A 19568-nucleotide genomic window follows, 5' to 3' on the forward strand; every position below is an offset into this window, starting at 1 on the left:
AAGTTGAATTCTTTCTTTCCCAGTGTCATTTAAATTGTTATCAAGAGTAATTATGGAGATTACTACACAAAAGCAGGGAAAATCACTTTATAATTAGAATGGCACATTTAAGATAAATGTCATGGAAGCCCCCCCAGACTGGTCCACTAGTGTTGCTATATTCATAGTACTGTAAATTCTAGGAAATGATACGACTTCTCCTGTGTGGGTGCTAAAAGATCACAAAGCTATTTTGCCCTATTTACAAGTAGCGCTCAACAATTCTGTTATTTTTAGCAAATTACAAACTGCTATTTTAGGGTTAACAGCACAGAGAGTTGGAGGCTTTAATTGTTACTCAGCATATAGGCGTGCCAAGTTTAATAACCTAGAGATGAATTAAGAAAAAAGTACATAACCGACTGCCTGTCTTTCTGTGCTGTATAAAGAAAATACCTGTGCCCCTATGCATAAATAAAATGTGTACGTATACACAAAGGTATGCATATACACAAACAATGCCCTTAGGTATGTAAGTTTTCGTATATTTGAAATGCAGACACACATACACACAAACAAATACAAACGCACACATAGCTATCTGAAAGTTAACCAGAACACATTTTCTTACTTTTCATGGCAGCACAAGCTTTTTTTGTCTGCTAGCCCCTCAGTCACTAATTCACATTCTTTTAAAGGGAAAAAAATATGCTTCTGTGCTCTAGTTTTAAAATGCAAAGGTATGATGTTATTTGTCACCGTGCCCAAAAAAGTCCTTACTCGGTAACTTTGCCAGAAGAGGGAGAGAGAGAGAAGGCAAATGCTCCCCCAGCTGTTTCCTGTCTACAGTGTCTGTGTAATGTAGATAAATGTGAGGATTTTCTCTAAATCCCTCTTCTGTTTGCTAAATCTCACTGTCACTGCTAAAATCAGAGCAGATAGAGCCTGCGCAATGGAATAAAGTCCTCAATATTGAAATGTGACATTGCTCTCAACATCTCACATCTCTCTGGATTTCTTTTTTCTCATCATTACTGCTAACAAATTCATTTCCAGACTTTGCACTTTTAAGAAGCAATGGAAAAAATCAACAGTCTTTCAACACAATTAGTTAAGTGCTGCTTTTGTGATTTCTTGAAGGTAAATCTTTATTACTATTTCAAATATTTTTTTTTGTTTTATTTTACTGTGTATTGTCTGCTTCTGGTTTGAAGAGTATTGTGCACTTTTCAATAACATTATTTTAGAACTGAGAATTATTTATAAATTGCTGAACATGCAATTTTATGTGATCTGGAAAATGGCTGTATGTAATAGTTGCAATTACATAGATAACTGTAAGGGTAAACTATTGCAGATACATGTCTTAAATTTCACTTCTATTCAGAGAACTTTGCAATATTTCAGTTATGTCATTATTAAAGGGTCCAATTACATCATTGTCTCTATTGTTAATTAATGCTTCTGAAAACGAGAACTTTTAGCTATTTTCTGCAGGTGCAGGGTTTTATAGGAAAAAAGGTATTATTCACATGTTAAGTTTCTGCAGTTTTATTATACACAATTATGGAAAAAAATGTTCATGTTTTCACAGGGAAACTTTTAAGGGATGTTGTCACTGCAGCAATTTTCTGGCAGCCTTGTTACATTTACTTGGTTTTTGCTTTCATAAATTAAAAGTAAATGTGAAGTTCAGTTTGTTTTCTACATTAGAAACCAGCTGCGACTCTTGCTGACCTTGCATATTTGTGTAGCTTAAGCAATGGTACATAAAGAAAATGGAAATTCCCCTACATGTTCATCTCCAAGTTTTCCCTTGCAGGGAGGGCTGTTTCAGGAAAGTTTGCATGTGAAGTTTCATGTTATGACCCTGTGATTTCTACACATTAATATAAACTGTCTCTAAGTAAATTTGGCTTCATTAGGTGCATTGACCTCTGTTTCTGTCAATTGGCCCTAGTTCAACTTTCCATTATCAGCAAATTTATATCCTTCAAGAACTTTTTTTCTTTCATATTTTGCAAGGACACTTATGTAGTTGACAGAATTCTTCTCTTTTAAGTGTTTAGGGCCTAATTATTTTTTTTAGAGTGTCTTCCACTTTAAACACACTTAGCTCATTCCTTAGTGGGATTCAAAAGAGAAGGTCTGTAATTGCAATGGATGAAACTATTCTCTTAATGTATAAATGGGCATCCCTTCCAATGTACTTGAAAGATGAAGCTGATTTTTTTTAAGTATTGAGCAAGGCACTAAGAGACATAAAAGTAATGTGCTAGCTCCTCAGCTGGTGCATCCTGCCAAGCTTCCTTGGAATCAATGGAACATATTGATTTAGGTTAGGATGTAGCTCAGATTCTTAAATCAAAGTTAGCAGTATTTAAACCTTGATTCATTCTAGGGTATATATGCTTTATTTATACAATAATTACTACTGAATACTGTTATTACATACTAAATACATACTTCTACTATGGCTTTGTAATCAGGTCCAACCTCTATGTAGCAAAATGTAATATTGAATATAACTCTTGATTTTTTTTTCTATAGCATATACTATCCCTAAAAATGTTGCCCCTTTCAAGATATTTCTAATTATTGTAGATGGTCTTATGACCAAGCATGTGAAGAATCCTTATGCACGACTTGTGCCAACCAATAGTTTGTTAGACGAAGAGGATTTATATAGAAGAATTAAGAAGTAAAAGAAATGTAGAGTGTTCATATATGACATTCTTCTGTGGTGCCACTCTTCTGGACCATTAAAAGAGGAATGCAGCAAAAGCTGGTTATTTTACTGAAAAAAGAGGAAATTCCAGCTGTGAAAATATGGTCAGTCATTCTATGCAACTAAAAGAAGTGCTTAACCAGGCTCATCCTGAACCTGTATTCAATTTCCAAATGTAATTAGATGCTTCAATAAACCCCACCCACATGCCAATGCGTTTTCTTTTAAACTCTCAATTTTCTAGTCAAACTGGGGACGTTGCAAGCACCCTGCCTGTTTGTAAAGAACCTGAAGCAATATTGGATTACAACTTTGTATTTTCTTAAGAATATTCCCCTCAGAAATAAATGGGAACTTTGATTTTATCACAAACATATTGAATCAACTAATGTTATGTTTAATTAAAATGACGAAGTAAAGCTCAAGTTTTAAACTATGTTCTGGAATTAGTTTTGATGAAACAGCACTTAATTTAACAAATAATTCATTGAGCCCTAGAAACATGTGAGTCTGTTTTCTTTTCCCCAAAGTTTTTACTTGTTTGAAAGTTCTTGACTCTTTTTAAATTTGGAGATAAAGTTAAAAATTCTCTGTGGTTTATACTGTGCAGCCTTTTTGGCTTCCACTAAAGGAAAAACAGTAGATAATCTGTTTTGTTGTAGTTCAGTGCTGATATTTATCTGAAAATGCAACCCAGCTGAAAAGTCTTGAAAAATACAAAATTGTTAAATGGCTAAGATTTATGTTTATTCCTGGCCCAAACGTTATACAAGAACAAATTGTTAAATACAGGATGTATTTGTAATGTCAGCCTTCTGAGGCAGTATGCTAAACAGCTCTCTGCTTTACCTCTTCAGAGCTGGGAACCATCTTAAACTGCAGGTGCATCACATTCACCTTAGAAATGCAAAATTATGGCAGGGGAAAAAAGAAATTGATGTTGTTAAGATATGGAATCATTACAGGAAATAATGCCGCGTGTTATCATCATTCATTTATAGTCTGCTCTTCCTCCACCTGCCATTGAAGTCATGTCCATGCATTAAAACTTGCTGGTTTTTGCATGGCAAAGTTGGCTAAATACCCTTGTGAATGGGAAAATAATTATTCTTTCTTCCTTTTTACGATATATCATGGGATTTAGATTTGTTCATTATTTTCACAGTGGAAATACCAGGGGGAAAAAAGGGGGGATAAATTCTGACTTATTTATAGATTTGTCTCTTACTCAGCTTTGATATAAGTTGGAAAAGGGAACTCGTCCAGCAAGGTGCTAAGATCCCTTGCCAAGAAAATAAGAATTCTTAAAAATTATTGACTACAGAAGGCTCAATTCCACACTGGATGAGATCCCATATGAGCAGAAAATAGATAATTTCATCAGTTCTTCAAAAGTTCAGTGAAAAAAATAAGATTAAATGGTCCCCGAAACCCTAAAAGAAACTTTATGAAGATTAATCAATTTCCTCCAATTACTTTGCACTAGTCTGCTAATATAAAGCAGTTTTAAGCCATGGTTAACTGTATGTGCAAGAAAGATTTCTAACTTCTTACCTGACTGCAATACTAACATTAACCTTGAAACAGAACGAAATTTAATGCAGATTTACACCTTTTGAAACTAGCATTTTTGGCAAGTGACCTAAATCAGTTCAGAAAACACATTAAGCACATTCTTCACTGTCCTGCTACTAAACATAAATAGCTTTTCCTAGTATTTAAAAGAAAATGTTACCGTCTTTGACATATTGGGTAAGACCTTTGGCTGATATAAATTGATATAAAAATAAGTAGATAAACAGAATGGTGCAAATTTACACCCATTGAGGATTGGCCTTTCTTCAAGCATAAGTCCAGGAAAAAGATAGTTTGTAACCAAATGTAAATGAGAAAAGAATTATCACCTCTGTGTATACCTCATAGCCAAACCTGACTAAGAGGATATAATGGACGTCAGAGAAAGTATAGCTGCTTCCATCAAGTGCAACTGCTTAACACTCCCACTAGTGCTCCCCTTAATTTCTTGAATCCTTCCAAATGCTGCCTTGCTAGTAAGACAGGATTGTAAGAGTCACTGAATGGGGTCCCCTACTATGGAAGGTCCCACGTTAACTCTTCTGTAACTTCGGCAAGCGCTGCCTTGAAACTTTTTTTGTCCTGGTATTTCCCTTTTTAAGGTGGTTGCAGAACCATGGAGTAATAATTATGACTCCTTTTCCTACTGGGCCAAGTTTCCTTCCATCCACTTTACAGCCATTTACTCTTGTGCCAGTGCTGTTCTTTATTTTAAATAGCCCTTGTCTGCCTATGCCACCTCCATCTCTCACAGTACGTTGTCAGGCAACTGTCATATTCCCTCTTAGCCTATCTGGTCTCAGACAAAACGACAAGGTTGTCTAGTCTTTCTCACTCAAGTTATTCCGGGCTTCCCCTTGCCTGTCTACTGAACTCTTCCGTATCCTCCTTTTGCAAGAGCAACCATAAATCATAGTTACTACGAGGTTCTCTAACTACGTGTGAATGTGAAACAAGAATATTCACCAGAGGAAGTAATCAGTTTACAAACTACACAGACTAGAATATGTACAGTGTTGCAAAATTATGGTGAGGCATTTCCTGATACTGTGTTTATTGTCTAACAAATTACAGCACGTCCACATCCTCAACTTGCAAGGGTGCAAGAGTCATTTTCTTTAAGGAACCTGTTGGGAAATTCTGACACTGCTTTTGCTTCCTTGGCAGGTGAAGATGCACACTGCGTCCTACATTCATTTCTTCTACCTTGGCCTGTGTTTGCTTACCTTAACCAGTTCTGCTGCTGCTGGCCCAGAAACACTCTGTGGAGCTGAGCTGGTTGATGCTCTTCAGTTCGTGTGTGGAGACAGAGGCTTTTACTTCAGTAAGTCAACCCTTTCTTTCATTCAACCACTAAACTGTGCCATGTAATCCATTGGAGTTTGCACTAAGCGGCTTAGAAATTATCAAAACAGGCTGCCAAGTATGACTGGTATCCTCTATCTCGGAGATGCCCAAGTCTTCAGTGACCATGAAGTCTCAGTAAAGAATAGAGCTGTGCCTGTGTTCAGCCCCTCTGAGTTTCTGACAAATTTTCCTTTTCAGATATGTTTTTAACCACTTTCCAGCTGTTGCTGTTCCACCTGCCATATTGCTGCTTTCTGCTGACCTGCCACTGAAATTAAATGAATGAAAGCACACGGTAGACCCAAGATATTCATGAGGCAGAACTGCACGTACCTGTTATGTCAGACTACTCGTAAACAGTTTAAGTACACATTGTATCATATTAAAAACACACTAAGCTTCAACATCTGGTTTGGAAAAAAGAAAAGCTGGAAGGTAGCAAGCAGAAACTTACCACATCCAAGTATCCACACAATTCATCAGTTAAAGACAGGTGAAGGAAAATTCATGCATGGTGAGATAAGGGCGATTAACACCCATACAGACAACAGATACAATTAAGTCTGTAACAATGTAGATGTATTAGTACTCGAGTAACTTTTCCCAGCAAGACCTACACTTTGGAAATGAACATCACATTATTTTTCCTTTGCTGTGTTGTGCAAGGCTGGAGTAGTTAGAAAAGTAACTCTTCTCCCTTGGTATCTTTTTACAAGTGCTGTCAAGATCAAGAAATACACAACTTGTAAATAATAGAAATCTATTTCTTATTTTCAGCTATTTGCTACTCAAATAACATAAAGTTAATGAAACTTTTACCTAGGAATATATTAATTCTGAATTCATTCATTAAAATATTTATTCAAAACATGAAAGAATTTGTGCTTTTAGAGCCTCTGAAGCTAGTGTTTCTTTTATTAATAACATATACTTGTCCGAAGTTAGCTCTCCTTCAGGGCCTCAGTTACCTCTCCAAACAAGAATATAACTAAGAAAAGGAAATATGGGGTGGTTAGGCTATAAAGACAAGAAATTAACTGAAGGGAGTTTTTCCTATTTATTTTTGTATTCTTTGTGAGGCCTAGCTTTTCTTTTTTAATCTTTCTTTTTTTTTTACACTTTTATAATCATCATTTTATCCTAATAATTCTTGCCTTCTAAGCTATCACTTTTGTTTTTCTGATCTTACCCACCCCATTCCTATTAATTTCTATTAGTGGAGTCATTGCTTTCAATGTTTCTCTCCTTGTTTGCAATAAAAATAGAATTAATGAAATCCAGATTCTCGCACCTTTAATTTACATTAAAACCTGATTTCCTCAACATACAAGCTGCAGACATTTGCACTATCTTCTTGGCACTTTCTATTGAAGTTTACCTTTGAAACTGTGAGCCTTAGTTTCATATATGCAAGGTAATTCACTAAAGAACCCTTCTTTTCTGTATTTAACACTTTAGGTATCGTTAATGAGCATCTACTCCAGGGTGCTGTTTAACTTAGTATTCTGGTGCGAAACACAACATTAAAAATACTGGAATCTCTCATAAAGGAATTTGCATGTTCATTTGAACACCAAATCTGTTACATTTGTCAGCAGCTGAGTTACACTTAAGGGTCTATTTGAGTGCCCTACAAATACTTTCTCTTCATGGTTGGAAGGAACATAAACCCCCTCTTGTTTCTGCACCAGAAAACAATGAGACAATATACTGCATCCTTAGAACAGCATAGCAATCTATTTTATTTTTTTTTACCGTGCATGTGTCTTAGACATTTTCCCAATCATTCTTCTCCTGGAAAATTATTTGCTGCTTGTTCAGAGAACTATCACACTTGCTTACCACAAGAGTGGCTGTTACTGCCAAGCAATCAGACTTACTGTTACGTGTACTCTTTGTGTCCCTCAAGGTAAGAGGACACGTGAAATTCTCATCATCGGCAATAACTCTCTCTGTTTTCAATCTCAGTTATTCTAAGGTTGCACAATCTGTTTCAAATCTGTACATTCCCTGAACTAGATCATCCTTACTTTATACTACCAAGATGGGTTTCTGAAGTTTTAAAGGAGATCTTTACCCTTGCAATCTTGAGGTTTATCTGCTGTCGGTAATGACCTCGTCTCTCAGTTTTCTTTCTTGTTTTCTTATGTTCTGAGTTTTCACTTGAAATCAATGTAACTGTTGACACCATAATGGTCTACCTTGTTTTGTATGAAAGACTATGGAAGGTTTTACCAATGAATGACCACCCTGTTTTACAGAAGTCTTGCACTGTTGTATTCAAAAGACTGCAATTGCAACATTCAACAGGAATTTTATGAAGTTGATACACGGCCCTTGGATGTTAAGTAGTGTGTGTCCTCTACCTGACTACTTCTGATTCATGAGGCAGCAATTACATCTGTTTTAGCCTTCTCCCCCTTATTTGTTAGTGTTTAGTCTAAAATATAGAACTATAGAAAAGTAAACTCAGTAACATTGGTAAAATGACTTAAGATCCTTATATCAAAGGTACTACAGAATGTATCATACTATTGGAAGTTAAAATTATTGCTCCATTTCATAGAACTTTTTAAGAATGCTGTATCATTTACAGAAGTAAAAATCCAGTCAACTTTTTTCTTTTGTTGTGAAAAGAATGTCACTTTAAATTGTATTTTAAGCCTTCTATTCCCATACTCTTGTTCCTTTATATAAAGTGTAATCAATGGTAATGTTTGCCTTTAACTTGCACAGGAAATAGCTGTGAGTGATGGTTTTTCTTCCGTCATTCTGTATTTCACTAGAGACTCCAAATATAAAGAATACCTTTTGGTTGAGGTGGAACCCCTGGTTCAGATTCAAGGTCAAAGCTTCTGATTATTCCTTGGGAGTTGTGGGTGGAAATGAAGATAGAAATAATTGAGTTACTTTCTGTTGAAACTCTGTACTCCACAACCACAAGGCTGTATCTATGTCTAGGACTGGAAGAAAAAAAAATTTCCTTTATATAATCTGCTCTGCCCAACTTCCCAGCTATAAAAGGAAATTCTTTACAGCTTCTGAAGAGATGCCCCAGCTGCTTACCACACACAAAGAAAAGTATCGACTTCAAGAGGAAGTCAAATGTGGTTTCCACCACTCCCTTTCTTCATGAGGTAGACTGGCAAGGAATATTGAAGTTTTTTTTAGGGGAGGACACTGCACAAATCCTGAAATGGAGCATCTGCTTTTTCCATTGGTCACATTTAACCCCAGCCAGCACTGGCTACTGCTTGGACAGCTTTTTCTCTCCCATGATTCACCAGTGAAGAACAGGTTTTTGCCACCTTTCATCTAGAAACACCTCTCTAGCACAACTTCTGCCACTCAAGTTCTTGTGTGCTAGCTTATGTTAGGAGAAGCCAACACGCAGAGAGCCTGGCCACAGATGCACAAATGGCTACACTTAAACACAACTCTTCTCAATTAATGTTTCTCCAGTCTCAAAAACTCTGGATTCAATAGTCATGAGGCAAAATGGGATAGTTGTTATGTTCATTTGAATTTTAATGCCTAGAAAGGTGTAACATGCCACTACTATTACAGAACAATGCTGAGGGCATAGAATGTCTGAAAAACTGGAAGGACACTTACAGGAAACTTACAGAAGCAGTAGCCCAGTAGGGGGGAAGTTTTGCTTGAAATACTCTAGTCTTATCCCAGGAATGACTGGGAAAATAGTCTAGTCTTATCATTTTATTTTTTTTTACTTCATACAAGCTGAGTTTAATGGATAATCATTCACCCTTGCTCATGTTGTTCCCTGAGAACTATTACTACGATGAGAAAGGAAAGCAAATGTAGTTTGCCCCAAGGAGCAAATGCTATATTCTTTTTTATTTAGTTTCTTCTCCTTTGAAAAGATACCTTTTCCTTTTCCAATAAACTGATACCAGTTTGGCTAACAGCACACGAATGCCAATAAATAGCTTTCTTATTTCTTTAGACGCTTTTGGTCATTCTAATTACTAAAGCCCAAGTTAGATGGCAATATTTATTTGAAACTATGGCAATCAATTCCATTAGTTCATAACCACCTTTTTTCTGTTAAAAAAACCTGCTTTGGTCTTACCGTGAATCTTCTGAAGCATCACTTGTACAGAAAAGAAAGAGAATATTTCGACACCTGACACAATGGAGTTCCTCTGGTATTCTTCAGAGAATGGAGAATGATGTGTCACATGCTTCCATATGTAAAAAAGTGAATCCCATAAAAGACAGGCTTTTCTGGTATCCACCCTAATGGTCCTTGTGTCAACTGCTTTGTGGAGAAGCATTACAGACTTTTACTACCTTTTTTTTCCACTAAAACAATCAGAATTGTGTGTTGTCCTTGGGAATATCCCCAGCTGTGTGCAACGTAGGACTATTGGTTTATAATAATCAGAAAATCAGGATAAGACAGTGAGCATGATTTTGGGTAATCAATCAGAGCTGTCACCAGATATACTAAGGTATATAGGGAGGAACTGCTGCCTTAGAGAGGAGGAAATAAAGGGCATAGCAATAGGCAATCATGTTTTGCGTTTTCCATTTCTCTTTAGTTAACAGCTTCTTGTTTACTTCGGGAAGTCTGCTTTTAAGATGTTAATGAAGGTTTCTAGGCCTGTCAAACCTATCAACTTAATTACAAGAGATGGCATGGCATTCAGTTCTCTAACTGCTCCATACCTGGAGGAGCTGTGAGTCATTAGCTCCTCTCTGGGTCCCTGATTGAAAGGAATGTTAATGTTACAAGCCCAGGAGACCCATGCTGAAAAGCTGTGGTGGACACACACAGCCTGTGGTGTCAGTGACAGTCTTACAAATCTTTGCAAAGGAATTCTGGTCATCTTGGCTATGTTCGCACAGAAAGATTTGAGAGAGTTTTTAAGTTCCTTGGTCTGGCTACATGCCCCATTCATGTCTAAATCCTGTATCCATGTAAGAGTTGAGTGTATTCCTCAATCTTTATCCACAGGTTCCTTACTTACAGGAAAGCTAGCCTGGAAAGGAGCTAAGATATGCTTTACCAGACCGGAAGGGTCAGTGCTCAGGGCACCAGGACTATAGGCACAGTTATTGATATACCTCTGCAAGAAAAAAATACAGCTATGGCTTCTGGAATGGTATCACTGAATAGTCAAATAATTGATACGTAAGTTTGGTGTGGGCTCCGTAGCCATTAGTAGTAATCATTGAGGAATTTCTCTGAAAATAAGACAGTCTTTGAAAGAATTTTGTCCTTTTTTTACCACCCTAAGAAAGGTTAGGGAGTGTTCATAAAGGCTAACCTTAGTTTAGTGAAGTTAATCTTCTTAAGTTACCTCTTTAATAACAGAGAGAGTGGTTCTGCCTTTTTTCTCCATGGATCACAGAGTGGGTCTAGGAGGATTTAGCATCTAAAACACACTAAATTTAGACACAGCAAACAGGTCTCCTCTACAGCTAGTTCTCAGGTCACCAAGGATTTCATAATTTTGTGACCTTCTCATTAAGAGGGACTGTAGTAGTAATGATCATTTTAATGAGGTGACTGGAAGCAAACCATTGATCAAAATTTCAGCAGGAAACATCTCTGCAAAAAGTCTCTACTACCAAACCCAAACAAGTACGGTCTCTCCAGAAGTTCAATTTATATGTGTCCTTATTAGCTGTTAGATGTTAGAAATGCTAATGCTTTTTATGATGTTTGCCTTTATCTATGCACTAGATCAAGTTTCAAATTTCATCTCAAATAGCAGAAAGCTGTTATTTGACATTTGATTCCCTAACTGCTATATGTTTATTTAATACATTGTTTAGTCTCATGTTGGATAAAGTCACTCAAAGAAGCACTTGGCAAGATCAGCATTAATTCTTGGCATAGATGCCCCTCTTAGTTTTCCACTGAATCTTAAATACCAAGAAAAACCCTTCACTGACTTCAGTTGTGGCGTATGCTTTCTGCAATTGGCCAAAACCTTTGCATATGGACCTCTTCATTTGTTCTGGTATTAATAATGCATTTGCAATATTTGATTAACGGCAACAAGATTCGCAATGCAAATTACTCAGTTTAGCAGAACCACACAGCCTCTTAATTAAAACCTTTTGCATTAACTACTTGAGCATCTAGGGCAATCCATACAGAGTGCTCATTCAAAGAACAAAGTTCATGCAGCCATTTCTCTAGACCTTATTCAGCACTTTAGCTCTTATGCATGCTTCACACCCCCTCACATAATTGAAAATCAAAGACTTAAGGCCATTTTAATTTCAGAGCTTTGCTAAAAAAGGACGGATCTGAACTTGTTTATTGAACCATACCCAAAGGTCAATATTTCCCTATGATACAACCTTAATTGTTCAAAAATACGACGACAAATGAAAGGGTAACCAACAGTTAAGTCGTTTCTCAGTCTAGAAATCAAGACAAAAGAAATACCACAAACGCATGCTTATTGAAGAATTTATGCTAAATTTATCTCTGGTAATAACCACAGGAACTTCCAAGTCAAAAAGACGAAAAAGCCATTAATTCATACTTTCTTTGTGGTGCATTTAATGCAAAATCACTTCAAGATATAGCCCAAGTACTGAGTCTAATTGTTCAGTAATGACAGGCATATTTCATGTTTGCATCAGTGAATGAGTTTCTGAGAACACGAATTTGAACACATCCATAGCCTTTGGAGTGGCATAACGTATACTGACCAATGGGTCCCGCCAACTTATAGAAAATTTTGCATTGTCACTGTAAATAAAAGTTTAAAAAATTGAAACCAGCTAAATGCCTGTTTCAACCAAGAGGCTATACCTTAGGCACTGGTTAACACATAACTCTCAGAATAATAGGGTAAATTGCTTCTCTTACTATATCGAAGCAAGCAAAGTGAAATGCTAACTTCTTTTCATACTTTTTTAAGTGTTAGACAAATTACATTGGTGAGCTTATCTTGTCAATTTTATCTGAGTAACTCCTAGGTTAGATTTCTTATTGCCTCTCCAGTGTCAGTTCCTGGTAAAATGGTTTGGAATTCCTTTGAAAACTGCTTTAAATTCCTTAGTAAACTTAAATTCCTACAAAATCAAACACAAGACTGAGATACTTGCAGTATTTTCTGATTGAATCCCATGTACAGTCAAATTTAATATGTTTTCAATGTTTTTGCTCTTACAAAACAGAGTTGAATCTGTTTGTTTACTTCATGTTAAATCCTATGCTAGTGAAAACTGGAATAGCTTCCTTTTATCAAAGAAACAATTTAGAACTCATCCCTTTTTTTTTTTTCTGAATCTACAGCATATTTACGTATTTCCCATCTTGCTTTTGAAATTCAGCTGTGATCCCAGTTTTCCTTTCTATGTAATATAACTGCTCTAGAGTAAGAGAATGCCTCCAGAGAGAAGACACTTCTGCTTCCTTGTGTGCCCATAAAAGTGTGTAAGTAAGGAAAGTGTCCTGTTAAAGCACTTCCATTAGGAAATAGTGGCTCACACCCAAAACTGAAATTATATGATTTTTTTTTTTATGCAGAACTATTTTTTATAGTGTTTATGTCTTTGTGTGTTGGGCAGAAATTTACACAAGGCTGAGTATGCAGAATAAAGAAGGGGTTGGCTCAGACAATTCTGACTCAATCCAGCTCAGTGAACAAAACTGTTTTCTTTCTGAAAACAAATATTCTGGCAATGCTTATTAACTATTTCTATCTCCAAAAAAGTAAGCACTTAAGTAACACCCTCAGCTGCTATAAACAATAACTTCTAAGGAAAGTAAATACTACTGAAAATTGTTTTGAATTCTAAAGAATGTTAATTAACAGCCATATCTTACTAAGGCAACAGATAAAAGCTTAAATTACACACACAAACTCTGTATTCCACAACAAGTCTGTATTCTGAAGAATATTTCTAAATGTATGGCTTATGCAAAGGTAGAAAAAGAGTAAGTGTTGTGGGGAAAATTGTAGAGAATATGTCATTATGGTTGTGGATCTGAAAAGATGAGTACATTCCCAATTAGCTCTGATGGCTGTGTGGTACTGTGTATAATAAAGCCAATTTACAACAGAGGGATTTTTTTCAGACTTGCATTAACTATACTGAAAGTTTCTTTTAACTCAGCCCCATCAAAATGACTGGATAAGAACTTCTACTATTGTTTTTGTAAGTCTTCAGTGACTACTTTAAGTTACATGGAAGCTAATAAGGACATCTACTTTAAGTTAACATAGCAGGTTTAAGTTGAATATGTTTCTGTCTTGAAACTTCTGTAGACAAGTAAGATATAATAATTTGTTTCTACTTCCCCTGAATTCCTGAATTACTAGTCAACAGGTCTTCCATGAAAAAACTTAGTTTTTCCTACGTATTTCGAGTTTTATGTTTCTTTCCATTAAAGTTTCCAGCCTTTCACAGACATATTTAGTTTGGCAGGAAGAATCTGGTGACTCATAGACTGAAGAGATTTGAGAGCAAGCTACTGAAAATGTATCTAATTTCTTCTTGTGTAATTTGGGAGCAAGCTACTGATAGTATGTCTAATTTTCCTAGTTTAATCAGATGTATTATTGGCAAATACATGTCCTGAATAAAAGCCATGTTTATTCCTGAAATATATAGCTAAGTTTAAATGCAAAACCACTATATACATTTGCTTTTAGAACAGTTCTGCTTTTTCTAATTGTTTCTGGCATTTTACTCGAAATCAATAGGCACTAAACAAAAACAGAGGTACTATTGAAATAATTTGCATTATGACCCTACTTATATTTTGGAATTCAGTGATATCAAAGTATTCCTTAATGATGGTTTTTGGCAGTTTGGGGTTTTTTTCTTCTTTTTTTCAAGGGAAGATAGAAGTGTAGGAAGAATAGGTGATGTTATTATACCTCCATGATGCATGTAGAGAAGGACAGATATACTAGAAAAGCTCTCATTTGTATTTTATGTTGTTGATTGTATTGTTCCTTTCACCCCTTTTCAGGCAAAGACTTTCAAATTCAGTTCTTTATAGACAGACAATCTCTGACAAACATCATTTTCATTTATCCACATATAGACTGAACCTTCTGAGTGATAAAGACTAAACAGAGCTTGATCCAATATACACAGGGAGATTCTGGTTTAGATTCATTCCATCTACTTTTGGGCACGTAAACAAGGTATCTGAGTTAGGATCCTACTCAAGCTTATTGTATAGAGAGCGAGAGGAGTTAGAAACTTTCAGAGCTCTCTTTAAGTTCTGAGTATCATATAGGAGATACTTCTCCTTCTCCACTAAATTAAGCAAGGAAGCTACGGCAATTGTAGCCTTAAGTTAGTTAAGTCAGTTGAGTAAGGACCCTCCATTAAGAGCCTAAATTTTGGTGGGATGACTCTATTTAAAACCACACAGTGTGGAGATAAGGATGCACTCATATGGACCACATCTCAGATCAAATCAAACCCAAGCTTATTTTAGCTGCCGTGCGATAATACAGTTAAGCAAAGACCCAGAATGTGCCTTATGCAGGTAACCCAGTTAGAGTTGCTCCTTTGGCCTTTAAGAACTCCCAGGCTTTGTTCTTACCAAGTGTGAATCTTGTTCGAGAAAGCACTCCACTCTCAGAGAGGAAAAGTAGAAGGGAAAAGCTTATCTATTATCCATCTTAATAGAGTAGATAGTGTATACTCTTACATGCCATAATAAGTAACGCTCCTTCGTGTTTTATTCCTGTATAATGAGACAAGGTGCACTTACCCATGCATAAATAATGAAGCAATTTTTCACTGCTGTTCACACGGTTTCATGTCTATTCCTATGAATATACATGGCCCAGCAGTTTTTTAAGAAATTGAGACAATAATAATATTTAAAACCTGGAGTGACATCTAAATAGAAGGCGTCATTAAAGAAGCATTATCTCCATTAGAATGCTCTGCCATAAAGTATCACAGAATGATGCTCAAGTACAGTTTTGAGATACTCATTGATACAACAAGCATGCAGTTTTGAGATCTCAGGCAATCTGAAGGTTTAAAAAATAGCTACTGCTGACCTAATGAGCTCATCTATAAAAGCAGTAATATGACTGTAGTAAGACAGAACCCCACCTGAGGTGTTAGCCATCCAGTGAGTTGAATCAACAGCACAAAGTCCCTCTACCTTCCTTGCTTCAGTACCTCCCTTCATCCAAAGCAATACAGAAACAGTACAGAACCACTTCAAAGATAACAGCATTCCATGGTCTTCTCTAAAGTGACCCCTTTGCAGGGAACAGTAATTGCAGTAGTTAAAATTTCCAAACCAGATATGGGGGATAGGAACTGTACTTTAGGTTGTTCAGATCTTGACAAACCTTTTTCAGTAACTGTATTGTTTTGAAGCAGAGTACAGCACTAAAAACCAGAAAGGATTATTTATATTTGCTATGAACAAATATGTATATGATTTAGCTTATTTCAGGCTACTCTTAATATTGTGCATTGTACCATTCTTAGTTAGCCTGGCTTGAGGGAAATGGGGTAGAAATGAGGGTAGTGTTTCCACAGCATTCTCTCACTCGACTGTTATGTATTGACTTCTGCATTTAGAAGTCACGAAGGGTGACCTTGTACGAGATACTCACATAAACGATTTTCATACGCTTGTAGAATTCCACTGCTATTTCAGGAATTAGATGCAGTAGATTTCATATAGCTATCCCAAGCTATAATAATTTAAAAAATTGGAGTGGTCAAGATAATACGGTCATTCAAAAAATAATAGAAAGATGTTTTTGTAGAATTTGATCCTTATCATTCTTTTTGCAAACAATGGAATGAAATTCTACAACTGCAGCTCTAATGGCATTATGTCAACTATTATAATTTTTGTTACACGGTCATCTTATTTTAGTTTTTGAAAGCAGTAGGAGTTCATGCAGTAAAAAACTACTATTTCCTGTTATCACTAAGATGAAGACTAATAAAATTAGAAGAATTCATAACTGGTAATATTCTTATTTCCTGCTGCTCTTTCAAATAGAAATCTACACTCAGGTATGAAACAGATAAAGCTCAGATCTGTGAAAAAAAGAGTGAATTTTTTTTAATAAATCAGGCTTGAACTCCCCATCAAGAATCAAATAACCTGCACCAGGTTTGAATGCAAAATTATTATCTTGAAAGAATAAAACAGTTGGGAGTGCCCTTTTTGGGTTTTTTAGGATATAATATTACAAAAAAGTGTATATCTGTACTTTCATATGGCAGAGAAGAGACATTGTCAAGGAAAAGCTGATATGTACTATAATAAACATGGGACAAATATGATACGAAAAAAGGGGAAAATAATGATGTTAATAATCCAGGCTGGTCCTGTCCATGAGATTTTTCACTTCATATTCCACAATCAGGAGCCCATGGATACTTACTCAAGGTTATCTGTTAACTTCAATTGGCTCTGGCTCAGTGCACTGAGGATAGCATAAGTGAATTTGAGGAATTCTCTGTGCTCACTAAAGAAAACATTGATCATTGATTTTCCTAGGTCTTTTGGCCATAAGTATCATTGCACCACAAATATTTTCCCTTGACTGGATTCCCACTGTTTTCTAACCAGCCATCTGTTTTTCCTAAGAACTACCAGCTGAACCTCTGATATTTTTCCTCCTGTATTATAAATATAGCAAATAGAGGCTCTTTTGAGCAATCAATAGGTACTACTTGTGCCTGATTTTAAAAAGGTATGTGCACATCAAAATCCTCCTCATTTTCAACATTCATTCGAACCAACCTGAAAGGTTTGTAGTGTAATTTTAAAGTATATCTATCATTAATGGTACAAACTATTAAAAATTATCAATTTTTCCTACATAAGTGTTTGCTGAAGTGTCTAAATTGTGCCTAAATCTACACTAACCTTTCAGAAGTGCTAATCTATTTTCAAAAACTAGTACGAGTCTCATGAAAAGTCAGTGAGACCTTGGAGGCTCCTAAAGGCATGTGACGCAGATTTTCAATGTTTTTTAGGCACTGAAGAGGCAGATGGACACTCAAGAGATTTTTCAAAAGCAGTCATGTATCTAATTTCCACTGAAATCAATGACAGGTGGTCCTAGGCAGTTGGGTTTTTTTAAAATCCTTCAAGGAATAGGTCCGTGGTTTTAGTCGCTTCGGTGTCTTTGGAAATATGAGTCAGGGTCCTTAGCTACTTGTCTAAATTTTGCTTATGTACCTTATTGACTACTTGTGAAAAAGCTATCACTATTAAAAACTCTTTAAAATAAGAATTGGCGTAATGACTTGGCTTCCTCTCTGACGTTAAACATACTAATACGCTTAGTATGAAATCTTCTTATTTCTAGCATAAATATGTGAGGCATCAGATGAAAGCTAATAATTTCCCAAGTGAGCTAAAAATAATGAAGGCTGAATTTGAATAAATATTCTAAGAGGCATTCTGGAACAGACAGTGGTTAATAAGTACTGTAAATGCTACCTTTCTACTAAACTCATTTGCAAGATGCCAAAGCCTAAACATGGACCACAAACAATCTGGGATAAAGATCAAACATGAGAAAAATTATAATCATTGCAGGAAGTTGGGGGCAATGAATATTTTACCGTTTGCTTTGTCTTAGGATCAGAAAAACGTAATTAAAAAATCTCTCAAACTTCTTTAGGATGTCTTAATTTGGAGTTTCGTGTACTTGTGACTTAGACCTAGTCTCAACTGAAATGAGAGAGCACCTAAATTTACTGCAATAATTCTAAATACATTGTAACGTAAGGAGTAAGAGAATTTGCAGGTTTTATTAAAAAATTTAGTTTGTGTAACCACAAGTAATGCAGGAATGTATGAATTAAACACACTTTTTAAACATGTGCTGCCACTCAAACAGAAGAGCTTAATGAAAGAACTGGTGACTTAAGACTTAAGAGTTTTAAGAATCTCTTAAAATCAGGGAATATTAGCCTTCATTTTGGTCACAGGCCAATCAGTTTTATGTTATGATACAGTCCATAACTAAATGACTGGAGTCTTTAACAAAAAATTGTATCTGCAGTTATGCAGGATGCATACTTCTTGGGAGAAGCAAAAAATCATTCAAATATTTATTCTGTCTTCACTATGTGCTGGGTGATCTCATGCCCTATTGACTTCCAAGATCCAAACACTGCAGACAATAAGAATTAATATTTTCCTCATAAACTCCTCTAGAGTGCTCATCATAGAAGTATTTGATTGCAGCACTCAGACAAATACATTATACCCTGCAATTTCCCAGGAAATCATCTGTTTCTCTAAGCATTTGTAAGTTGTTGGGGTTTTTTTCCACTAGTAATTGCATATCCAACTGGAGATTGCAAGAATTAATTTTCCAAAGTAATTTTAACATTTCTGCTAGTACATTGTATGTTCAAAACAGAATACAAATGTCAGTGAATTTAACCTAGAGATGCAGTTAAGTAGTACCTTCCCTTTATACATGGCAGACTGGAGCAAAAAGGCAAAAGCATATTTTAAAATATGCAGCTGCAAGTGTGCCACTTGCTCAATAGCAGCTTTAGCATATACCCTCTCCTACCTGAGCTAACAAAGCACTTCTGCCAAGAAAGCTGGAAACAAAAGCAATGCAATAGGTCTCTCTTTTTGTTCAACTGTAAGCATCTTTCCAGTGAATCATTAGCCTCTTTCTGCCTTCATTGGAGCGAGAGAAATCGCCTCATCCTTGAGAGCTGCATAAATTCTAGGGCTGCTGCCGTGCAGGGCAGCAGCAAAGCATTAACCTGGAATAGTTTTTGTTGCCAAGTGGCTGGTGATAAATAGAATTCGGTGGTTCAGAATAATTTAAAATTTTAAATGATTGAAATCTCTTGGTCAAGAGATCTGACTTTAGATGAAAAGGTTAAAAACAATGAAGAAAGAACATAAAAACACTTCTTTTCCTTTACAGCTAGTGAAGGAGCTCATGAAAGGTGGTACAGA

At 36.0% G+C, this 19568-nt stretch overlaps 1 protein-coding gene across 4 annotated transcripts in view; it reads left to right on the forward strand.

Moving 5' to 3' along the window:
* Positions 1–735: 735 nt before the first annotated feature.
* Positions 736–19568, forward strand: part of IGF1 (insulin like growth factor 1) — a 60529-nt gene continuing 41696 nt past the window's right edge. For all 4 annotated transcript variants that reach the window (XM_074581642.1, XM_074581651.1, XM_074581634.1 and 1 more), the window contains exons 1-2: positions 736–1119; positions 5450–5606. In XM_074581642.1, coding sequence (XP_074437743.1) covers positions 1057–1119; positions 5450–5606 — 220 coding nt within the window. In that variant the 5' untranslated portion in view covers positions 736–1056. The remainder of the gene's footprint in view (positions 1120–5449; positions 5607–19568) is intronic.

Source organism: Larus michahellis, chromosome 1 (assembly GCF_964199755.1).
Source record: "Larus michahellis chromosome 1, bLarMic1.1, whole genome shotgun sequence".
Lineage (NCBI taxonomy): Eukaryota > Metazoa > Chordata > Aves > Charadriiformes > Laridae > Larus > Larus michahellis.